At 36.7% G+C, this 12344-nt stretch overlaps 1 protein-coding gene across 2 annotated transcripts in view; it reads left to right on the forward strand.

The window, feature by feature from the left end:
• The window catches only part of EPHB1 (EPH receptor B1), a 360618-nt gene that overhangs the window by 299594 nt on the left and 48680 nt on the right, over nt 1-12344 (forward strand). For both annotated transcript variants that reach the window (XM_070945401.1, XM_070945402.1), the window contains exons 8-9: nt 1567-1675; nt 4579-4643. In XM_070945401.1, coding sequence (XP_070801502.1) covers nt 1567-1675; nt 4579-4643 — 174 coding nt within the window. The remainder of the gene's footprint in view (nt 1-1566; nt 1676-4578; nt 4644-12344) is intronic.

Here is a 12344-nt window from a genome sequence, read left to right on the forward strand (position 1 = left end):
TTTGTTCAAAATTTATGCATCAGGCAGGAGATAAAACAGATACCAGTAATTAGCTTCAAATGAGAATAAGAAAATTAAAAAGAGGTGTGAAATTTTCTGTTTGTATGAATTTATTTTAAGCTATTAAGTATTCATGCCAGAATTATTAGAAGATAAGCAGTAATGTTAATCAAATTAATTTATTGTCTACCAGTCCATTGTGGTAAGGTGGGTGCAAGTAGACAGCCCTTTATCTGAATAATTTCTTGAGGAAGCCAGACAATGTTACAAGGGATATTATTTCCTAGAGTTTTATATTAAGTATCAGTCCTGAATTTCAGGGCAAGAAGAAGCCATAAATTGTTCAATTTATAATGGCAAACTAAAGTTTGCTAAAATGTAGAAATTAATCAGTACTTGTGATAAAAAGACAGAAGGATAGAAATCTAAATTATGATTGATATTACTAGCAGAATGAACACTTATAAACCATTCTCCACAATCCCACCAATGCTTTCAATTTAGAACAAATATATATAGATCAATGTGGGGTCTTTGGTGCTCTCTGAGTTTGGTTGTGTGCTTACAGATGTTTCATTATCCAACTAAGTAACATCATGAGTGAGTGTAGGGTTGTTGTCTGCTAGTATGTGTGTGTCTGTGTGTGTGTGTATGTGTGTATGTATATGTATATATATATATATATATATACGTATGTATATATATATATATACGTATGTATATATATGTATACGTATGTATACGTATGTATATATATGTATATAGCTCTTTGGTTATTCGGGTCTTCTCCCACGTAAAATTGGAAGTGTCTTGGCGACGTTTCGACGAAGTCTCATTCGTCATCTTCAGGCTGGTGTTCTCGGCTTCGTGCTTCCAGGATCGTGCTTCCATATATACATATATACATATATACATATATACATATGCGCGCACACACACACACACACACACACACACACACACACACATATATATATATTAGCTTAACCTCCACCAAAACTGACTTGGTGAGCTATTATACAGAAACAGGTTAACAAATCCCATACTTACTGCACTGATGATGTCACCTAGCTGGGAAATTAAATGTCCAAGCAAATAACCAAGCTCATAGAACATCAAGAATTCCAGAAGTTTCCACTTAATTGTAGAATCTGTTGTTTGGGTTGTGTTTTCTTAGCTTTAATGCTAAATATAATTGTTGGAGGAGGAGGAGGAGGTTGCAATCAAACCTGAGTTCTATTAGCAACTACAAATTTAATTTCAGGACATGAGAGGATCTACCGTAATAGTTTTGGTAGTGAATACTGGGGCTTAAAAAGGGGACTACAGATTAAAATTCCTGATTTGCCATGCAACTCCCTGGGTTGCCTTGAACCAAGCACTGCTTGTTAGCTTATCTCATTTTGCAAACAGTAGGGTAAAATGCAATTACCTGTGTATGCCATCCTGGAAGAATAGGAGGGTACCAGTCTCATCAATAAATAATCAGGATGTATTATTAACTATGGAAGGTATATATCAGCAGGCAGGAAAATTACAAAACTACTTATTTTTTTTCCCTCCCAGATGACTACAAGTCAGAACTGAGAGAACAACTGCCATTGATTGCTGGTTCTGCCGCAGCAGGAGTCGTCTTCATTGTCTCCTTGGTGGCTATTTCAATTGTTTGCAGCAGGTATTACTTGCCCCATTAGCCTTTTCTTTCCATTCCAAAGAGACACTTTCCCAGAGGATATAGCAGGAATGCATAAATGTTCAGCAGGATACTTTTGGCAAAACTAATGATCTGCGGTGATTGCACAGAAAATATCCTACAAATGAGTGGATGTGCCAGTGGACATCTTTGAAAAAAAAACCCATATGTACCAAAAACATTTATATGTCAGAAAGCTCCAGGTATGCACCACTGTTGGGAATACCAAATCAAAAGAAAGAAAATTACCTAGATAACTCCCTTTGTTTGATGGGCCCACGTTTAGGAAGCTTGTCTCCCAAGGCCAACTGCCTTCTAATGTTTGCCCTCAGCTTAATCTTCTCCAAACGATTCTCTTTTTGGTCTCCTGCAGAGGATATTTATGGTGTGTTAGCCTTCTGTTGGCTACTATGGTGCAATAAATGGGTTTTTGCTATTTCCGTTGCCTTTCTGTTTCTTGATCCTATATTATCTAGCCACAAAAAAGGTTATTTTATTGTGATAGTTTTTAACCAGATTGTAAGTCTGTTTTATTTAGTTTTAATTGTAGTTGTAATTGCAAACCATTGAAATTGTACCTGACATACTAATACTAATAATGCAAGAAATTACTAAATTATTTCAGTAAATCATATTAAATTTTGAAGGACAGTATAGAATAGAATAGAATTCTTTATTGGCCAAGTGTGATTGGACACACAAGGACTTTGTCTTTGGTGCATATGCTCCAAAAATAAAATATTCATCAAGAATCATAAGATACAACACTTAGTGATAGTCATAGGTTATTAATAAGCAGTAAAATAGCTCCATGTCAAAAACAATGGTAGTTGTCTGCAAAATGCATTTCAGGAGCTTTCATAGGGAAGAACAGGTAGTTCTTGACATACAAGATTTCATTTAATGACTGCTCAAAGTTACAACCACACTGAAAAAAGCGACATGACCATTTTTCACACCTATGACCTTTGCAGTATCCTCATGTTATGTGATCAAAATTCAGATGCTTGGCAACTGGTTCATCTTTACGACCGTTGCAGTGTCTTGGGGTCAAGTGATCGCCTTTTGCGAACATCTGGCAAGCAGTCAGTTGGGAAATCCAGATTCACTTAACAATTATGTTACTAATTTAACAACTGCAATGATTCACTTAACAACTGTGGCAAGAAAGGTCATAAAATTGGACAACATTCGCTTAACAAATGTCTCACTTAGCAACATAAATTTTGGGCTCAATTGTGGTCATAAGTCGAGGACTTAACCTGTATTAAATTAGTTAAGAGGGTGAGTGTGACCTAGTTCTAACCCTTTGTAGACGTGTTCGTGTTGCATGAGTCTACACAGGAATTTGGCTCCAGTCACACATTCATGCTTGTCATTTTGACTGGCTTTAGTCCCGTTCCTTGCACATGCCCCTGATACATTTCTGGAATGGGTTCTCTAATGTAGGAATCGTTTTAATTTGTGATCAGCTAATCGACTTCGCAATGCTAATACGCCTACTAAGTACCCAGGGATGGATTTGTAGATTATGCTGAGCCAGGATGTGGTTTGTATTGCTTTGATTTACAGATTATATGCTGCCGGCTGCTATGAATTGTAAACTTGTAAATTCATGATGGAGGTACACAATGTGAAACCTCCTTTGGTGTGCCCCTCAAAGTCTATTGAAATGTTTTGTTTAATGTATTCATATGTGAGAAGTGAATTGAGTAATTTTTATTTAAATTTAAATTACTTAAATACAGTTTATGTGAAATATACTAAATGCATACAAACTGCACTTAAGTAAATTAATTTAATTAAATCAAAAAGAGTTATGCCCAGGGTTCTGCTTGCATTTTACCACCCAAGGGCCAAATGCTACCTTAGCCTGAAAAATGTAAACATTCTGCCTCTTGTTACAGTATGTGTGAATTCAGCCATTGTGATTTATTCCACAAACTAGAGTTAAAACCAACTTTGCATTATATCTGAAATAAGCCCTTTAATGGGATGTGGATTTATTGCTATCTTCCAGGGAAAATAAAGGTATCTTACTTAATCAGGAAAATTCCAGTGAAGACAGAGCAGATGGATTAGATCAACCACAGCAGAAGACAGCAGGAAATAGAATCATGGATTGGTTTAAATTAATGCTGTTGCCTGAAGTTATCCCATAAGAGTAATAAATACTATTTTAGTAATTTACTAACTGATCCTTATGTAGACAGTTATGATTTGGGATGTGATCACCTTTTCCCCCTGTGTGGGAGCTGTCTAGATGCAAAAGGACCTTACCATCATATTACAAACTCAGACTTCTCTTAAAATAGTTCAGTGTAGTTTTTGTTGATGGTTCCTTTTTAGCCAGAAGCTGATGACAAAGTCCTAAACACGGAACTGATTTTTCTTCCCCTAGAGAAGCAAGCTGAGTCTTATCCTCATCAGACTCTTCTGATGGCATGATGATAGAACTAGAATTACAAAGTACTTGGTCTATAGCAGCAGTTATCAATTCAGAGCCATATGGCCCCCTAGGATATTTCAAGGAGGCCACATGTGAAAAACATAATTGGGGGAGGGGAAAACCGAATGAGCCAAGGGGGGGGGCACAGAAAACGAAAGTATATTATAATGCAAGTACTGTCTGGTTTGGTTGATGCCAAAACAATGCACCAGTTGCTCTCTCATGTCTGAATAATAGGTAATATAGGTCATGAACCAGAGGGGACATAGGAAAATATATGCAGAGGGCATAGGAGAAAAACAATATTGGAAGCAGAGGCCAGGCACTAGAGAAGTGGCATATTTATACAATCACTGCCTTCAAATGCTTTTCAAAGGGTGCTCAATCTGAGAATTTGGACATAATTTGAACTGGTGTTTACTTTTTATTTTCCTAGGAAGCGAGCATATAGCAAAGAGGCAGTATACAGTGATAAACTCCAGCATTACAGTACCGGTAGAGGTGAGTGCAAGAAGCCTTTGGAAGGTTATGGATGGGCCAGGAAAGTTGTAAGTACTTTGTTGTAAGGCTTTGATAATAGTCGTATCTTTTAATTGCCTGGTTTGGAGTTGAGATGAAGACTGAAAAATACTTGGGGGGGAGGACTTGCTGGGAAGACAAAAAAGAAGGAAAAAATGGATATTAGCATTTATAGAATAGATATATTATCTTAAGGTTGCTATAGTTCAGTGATGGCGAACTTTTTGGCACTGGTTGCCGAAAAGGTCGCACAAAAATGTTCCTCATGCGTGCACATGCTCTTCGGAAAAGCTGAACTTCCGGGTTCTAGCGTTCATGCGTGCCTGGCAATCAGCTGGCAGGTGCGCATGTGCAGGCCGGTTTTCGGCACTCCCCTGCGTGCGAAGGGATCATGCTCTGGAAAGCCGAACTTCCGGGTTCCAGCACACATGCACACCTGACAATCAGCTGGCCTGCACACATGCACACATTGGTTTTCGGCACTGCCACATGCTCGAAGTACAGCTAATCATATGTGTGCCAGAAACCTGGAAGACAAATAGGCAAGGAGGCGCGGGCTGGGTGACATGGCTTTGCGTGCCTCTTTGGCCATGCGTGCCATAGGTTCGCCATCACTACTATAGTTCCTTTATGTTAGAAACAGTTTATAAATTCTGGCCAAAATGGATGCTTACAAACCTTTTGGACAGAGAATAAAGTAAGAGCAAACATAGAACTATCAGAATTTCCTTTGCAATGCTCAACAGAACTAATTAACAACAGAGAACATGGAAACTGGATAAATGAAAGGATTCACGAAAAGCCCTGAAGGAAATCCTTAACCTCAGAAGATAAGGCTTCTCGTTTGTTTAGCTAGATATTTGAAGTAGATTTATAACACTTTTTTACCCAGCTTCATTTAGGCAAAATGAAAAGCCAAGATATACAGCACTTGTTGACATATAGTCCTGAGCTAGTTGTTTATTTGAAATAAGTGGTTGTCTTCAATCTTTCTGAGAATATCCCTGGAATATAGAACTTCACATAGTTCACCTGAAATGGGAGCTTGTTACAGAATACAGAAAGGGTAGTTGTATTTGTGCTGGTCATGATTTGATTGGCAAGCAAAAGCAAGGTCTCAGAAGAACGTATAATCAAAATTTCGTATTTTATTCAGTCTAAAAATATTTTGTCCAAGTGCATTGATTTATCAGGAACAGTTAAATGTTGGAAAATGTTCTTATCTCCTGTTTCATAAACAGATCACATTCTTATTGCTTCCTGAATTCAATCTGGGTCATGGAAAGCAGCGAATCAGTTTTTATACAATCAAGGTTCTTTTTAACATATTAGGAAAGTGAGTAGGGTAATCACAAGCCTAACCACCAAATAGTTACAGCCTACCTACACATGGTTTATTTGCTTACAGGGTATGTAGAACCAGCTGCAAACAATTATATTTGATAGTTCCCAGGTGTTTGGGGAAAATCTGTAACACAAATGTACATAACTCTTTGGGGTTCTATAGATTACAGCCATCAGCAATACCTAAGTAAACCTCAGCCAAACCAGGAAATGAGAGAAAAGGTAGGAAACCAAATTGGGAGCAGCTGAAATCCAATTTGTACTGTAGAGGCAAAGTCTCCCAGACATTTTATTTCTTTAAAAAGACAATGTGAGCCTAAAATGTAGGGGAGAACATCCTCATTATTATTCAAATGGATGGACCAGAATATGCTACTGTATCATGATAGTAAAGGTTAATCAAATGAATATTAAAATGAAACAGAATTAAAGCTTCATAAAAGCTTTTGTATTTGCTGACCTTCAAATTTGTTTCAGTGTATTCCTAAGGTTTTGAATGTAGTTATCTGTAAATTCTGCTTGAAATTATATAGGCCAGTGATGGCTAACCTTTTTGCCATCACGTGCCAAAAGCGGGGGGAGCGCGGGGAAGGTCATACGCACGTGTGCCCACATCCATAATTCTATGTGCCCTGCCCCCCATGCTCCCCCTGCTTTTGGCATGTGATGGCACCTGGGCCCGGTAGGCCCATTTTTCGCTCTCCCCAGGCTTCAGAGCCTTTCTAGGAGTCTGGGGAGGGCAAACACGGCCTTCTCCACCCCCCCCAGAGGCCCTCTGGAGGCTGGAAATAGTGTTTCCTGACTTCAGGTAGGCCCAGAAGGCCCAAAAATCAACTGACTGGTGCACACATGTGTGCTGGAGTTGAGCTCGTGTGCCCACCAATATGGCTGCACGTGCCACCTGTGGCACCTGTGCCATAGGTTCGCCATCACGGATATAGGCCAATATAGTTTGCTGTTGGGAGTCTAATGATTTTAAACAAACTAAAATTGCTCTAAAAAGACCATTATGAATAAGAATAGCTTCTTATCCAAGTCTCTATAATTAATGTGGTAAATATGAAAATACTGTAGTACCTAACCATTTCCTTCTTTCAGATTATTACTATAGGCATTTTTTTAAATTGACAAAAATGCATAGCTTAAAAGTTTTAGATCTATCAGTTTACACTGCTGTATTAGCGTTCTCACTATTTCTGTGATCAAAATATTTCTGTAGATCATGCCTTATTTTTTTTTATGTATTTATGTTTTTAACTAAGCAGAAGCAATATTATATAACTATGTTTCTAAAGTAAACATAAGACTGAACATGGCAAGAGGTATGAGGGTCCAAAGTGAATGATATGGAGATGAAATGGAGCTGATAAATGTCTGGACTGGAGTTTTGATGAGTAGACTTCAAAAAAACTGCGATCAGCTAGGAAACACTCTTAAATTATATTTTGATGCAACCTCAGGAAAGAAATCGTTTAGAAGGATGTGATGACTGGACAACTTTCATTCCTCATTACCATTACCTACTTTCAGTGTTTGTCCTATTTGGAGCAAAGAAAATGGGGTGTGAGAGATTGTGACTGGTTTTCAGCCTGGAGACTTATTTTTCTGAATTAATAATGAGAGATTTTTACAAGAACCTGCAGCGTGGATGGAACAGTCTACGTTAACCCTTTTCCATGGGCATTTCCTAATGTCATATTCTTTCCCCAAAGTAACAATGGCTAATAGAATATCTCTTAAGTAAAGGCAGAAAGGTAGATCCAATCTCTTATTTGCTAAATCACTAAGTTTCTAATCTCCTGCTGACCCTTGTTTTTACTTTATTTTGCTCCATTTTTAAAAAAATAAAGTATAAGGGAAAAGAAAACAGGCAGGTCACCTTCATCAATATCAATGAAATTGTCATGTATGAAAGCCATCATCTTTGATTGGCCATGTGGTTGTTGCTTGACTCTGTTAGCTTTAGTCAGATATCCCATGATCAGTAAGGAAATTATCTAAAATAAGATCATTTTCACCTTGACAGTTAAGTGATGGGGTGGCCAGTAAGGAATAGATACAGATTTTCACAATAATTTTATAATTAACTTCATATTGGGAAGTTTTCAGCTATTACTCAAAATTTCATTTGTAAAGTTTAGGAAATTTAGGCCCAGCCAGGATCTGGATAAAAAGCTTTTTTCTGAGAAGCTCAGATACCCTACACTTCATTGGAAATAAGGGCTTCATAATTAATTAAATTAGGGATGTGGTGGCTCAGTGGCTAAGACACTGAGCTTGTCAATCAGAAGGTCGGCAGTTCAGCAGTTCGAATCCCTAGCCCCACATAACAGAGTGAGCTCCCGTTACTTGTCCCAGATTCTGCCAACCTAGCAGTTTGAAAGCACATAAAAAAATGCAAGTAGAAAAACAGGGACCACTTTGGTGGGAAGATAACAGTGCTCTGTGCACCTTTGGTGTTTAGTCATGCTGGCCACATGACCACAGAGACGTCTTCGGACAGCGCTGGCTCTTCGGCTTAGAAATGGAGATGAGCACTGCCCCTAGAGTCGGAAACAACTTAGCACGCATGAACAATTGAATTTAAAAAAGAATTTATGTAGTATACATTGGAAGTAAATAAATACATAAATACATAAATGTTAGAGAAATTACCCCTTCTCTATGGCTAATGGTGATCAGAGTGCTCAAGATGCTAAAATTAAGATGAATAAAAATAAATTCCCCAAAAACTGGAGCAGACTGAGCTCCTTTTATTTATGTATGGATAGATATAAATGTAAATGACGGCAAAGACTTGAGTGTTATTTATATCCCATCTTTATTATTTTTACAAATAAATCAAGGCACACACAACATAGTTTCCTCCTCCTATTTTCCTCAATTCTGTGAGGTTGATTGGACTGAGAGAGTGACTGGCCCAAAGTCACCCATCTGGTTTTTATGCCTAAAACAAGACTTGAACTCACAGCCTCCTGCTTTCTAGCCTATTGCCTTTATCACTAAACCAGACTGGCTGGCTGTTATTGTTTGCTGTCTGTCTATTGGGTAAGTTAGTTTAGGGTGACATTTAAATCAATTATGTTTTACTTGTTTCTATTTGATTCTTCAGGCTTTCAGTGGTGGCCAAAAATATGTAAGAAACACATCACTGGTATAATATTTTGATATATGCAATAGTATCACCATGCATCAGTACAAAAACATAATTTAATGAGGGTGCCCATCTCAGGTGACTATTTATACTAGCATGGAAAACACACTACACATAAGAATTACGAACTTTTTTCATTGGCAATCTTCGTGTCAGGTTATAATCTTTACATCATACAGAATCTTTATATATTTTACTTTCTGATATATTTGCATGCTAAATGTAACAGAATAAATAAAATTTAAGATGTGTAGCCCTTCATTCACAGAATGGTGGCATGGAAGAAGCAAAGTTAAAAAGCTACAGTGATTTCTGGAGAAAGTTACATGAATTCATGTGTTAAAGATTAAAATAACAAACACATAATTTACATTTATGATCAAAATTCTCATTTACATTTTCATTTTCTAGAAGGTATTTGGTTGAAAGTTGGAGAGTCATAAACAAAAGAACACTGAGAGGTACAGATTCCATGATCCAAAGAGACTAAAGATTTGTTCATGGTTTAAATATTTGCTGAAATAAAACATTTTGCAAAACCCAGTAGGAATATTTATAAAAGAGAAGGAAAATATTATAAACAGTTATTGTTTTGTTATCAGTTATTGTAAAGTACCCATAAAACAGAATATTGCCCTTAAAAAGTAATCTAAAATTGAGGAAATACATCTTTCTGTTGATTACCATCTGTTGGTGATACAGAAGTAAGCAAGCTTTGAAGTACCAAAATGTTTTCCTTTGGCAGAATGGAGAAGCTGCTAATTCTCAGCATGATAAAAGAACAAAGCTTGTGCTATCAGCTAGAAATATGCATCAGTCTATTCTCTATCATTAGTACCAGAGTTGTTGCATGTAGCATATAATTGCATAGCAGGATGTGCTTTTCATCCTCTGATCTTTGAGCTTTCATTCATGCTGTGCTAATTATGTCAGCCCACCTTTACCCCTAGGGTAGTTCCAAACTATGGCAAATTTTCTTAACAAGTTCAAAGCCATTTATCAGTTGTGCATATACCCTCTTCCTGGCCCTTCATTCTATACTGCTGGGCATTTAGAAGCCACATTACACTTGCACAGTGTATGCTATGTTACAAGGTCATTGTGCCTCAAATTGATCACCTGAATTATACGTTTGTTTTGCTGTTCCAATCTGTAAACCAGACTTGGTTATCATCTTGTAAATTCCTTTGTAATTCTGCTAGAGAATTGGCTGCACTTATAAAAGGATTTATGGACTGTAAAAGTGTATGTGATGAAGCATTTATGAAGCAGTCAAAATAGATATGACTTCCTGGCAAGTTTCATTGTTGGCAATGGAAGAATCCAGCTTTGGACCAATGTGTACCTAATAGTTTGTTCAGATATCAGAATACTCTACATCAGATTTAGCACTATAAAATTAATCTAGTAATGAAGGAATTGATCAATTAGTATAGGGTTTGATCACTGCATTAACTGTAATGCAATCTATATAATTCAGGTCAAAACTGAACATTAGTATGGTGACCCTTCTTTTCTTTCTAATTTATTGTCTTCTTTCTTCTCCCTATTATCTTTCTGACACCTTTCAGTTACCTACAGGTCAGCTGGCAAAGATAGTTAAGAATTATATGTGGTTTACTGGTTAATTTTACATAGATTACTGGTTGTCTATTTCTACAATAACATCTGAAGCAATTGGTTGAGTTATCTAGACATTATTGGTTCAGACTAGGCATGTTTAGCTGTAGGAAAATATACTGGTATATTAATATTAAATGAGTCATCCAAAATACCTGAATCCTTTTGATTGAGACCCTCTGAAAGTGGCATTTAAAAAAAAAAAATAATCTGAAAGAAAGTAAAAATCAGAACTATGTGGGTCTGGGAAATTAATATACTATATTTGAATTATATTTAAATAAAACATAAGCCACAGCCACCCACATCTACTGAAGTATGGTCTTGAAATAGCATTCAAACAATATTCATAGGCCAATGGTAGTCCTTTGACTGAAGAATATGAGCCATCCTATCCTACAGCATGTACCATGTACCAGGGAAACTGGAAAGCTTCCAATCACTTGTATAAGTATAACGTTTGAAGCTGTTAACAATCACCTAAATCTTGTAGTTTTAGTTGCTTTAATATTTTGAAAAGGGAATTGAAGACTCTTGTGGTCTAGAAAATAGTTTAGGAAGGGATGAGAATCTTAGATTTTTCACCTAGCAGAAAAAAATATTTCAGCCTTAGTGGTACCTCACACTTGTGTGTTCTTAGATTCATATGTTTCACTATAAAATGTATGTGCTTCTACCAATAAGATTTGTATTTCTGAATGTAAGATCTGTCTTAAGATTTGTGAAATAACAAGGTTTCTACCCTTCTTTCAAAGTCCTTTTAGCACTCTCAGATTCTTCCAGTCATGTCTGGTAGAGTTTTATCAGCTACAAAGAGAATCATTTAGAGAAGGGTAAAAGAAACTGGAAGAATATTTATTATGGAGATTGTATTTTATTGTTTAGATGCTCTCCAGTTGGTAATTGCTACATTCTGTCAGTAGCAGTCACAAAACAATCAAAAGGTAATGCTGAGTAAATAAAAATGGGTTAAATTATGCATTAAGGGAAGTGCCATAAATCTGCTGCCATTTTTCCTATGGAACTAGCAAAGTAGTTTTGCTACTTTGAACAAAAAAGACTTGTAAGAAGACCTTTAACTCCAAGCAGCAAGCTCGTCAATCTGAATCAACTAGAAAGCTTTCTAGAACATTAAACTGTTGAAAAATGATTTTATCCTCTTTTTTCCAGTCCTCATTTTGTCTTTCTATAACTCTACTTTTTAAAGAGCACACTAATAGTGTTCTTAGGTACTGATTGTATTTTATTTTTCCTTTTTAGTTTGGTTTTCAATTTCTCAAGACAACTTACTTTCCAAAGTGATTTCTTCTTTTCTTCTCTTCCCTTTTCTCTTCCCTCCCCTTTTCACTCATTCTCCTTCTTAGTTTGCTTCTATTTCTTTCCTGCATTCACTGCTATGGCATAGGCACCCCTCACAATCAGAGGGAAGCAGAAAAGGCATTGGGCTAATAAATATTGTTCTCTAGCTACACTTTTTTCTTTGACTTTCTTGCTAATGGACTTGGTATGGCTTTGATAAGTAAAAATGTGCACCCATTTTTGGATATAATCTATTTCTTGCTTCT

The sequence above is a fragment of the Pituophis catenifer genome, unplaced genomic scaffold (assembly GCF_029215685.1).
Source record: "Pituophis catenifer annectens isolate HBS135680 unplaced genomic scaffold, rPitCat1.0.hap2 SCAF_6, whole genome shotgun sequence".
In the NCBI taxonomy this organism is placed as follows: Eukaryota; Metazoa; Chordata; class Lepidosauria; order Squamata; family Colubridae; genus Pituophis; species Pituophis catenifer.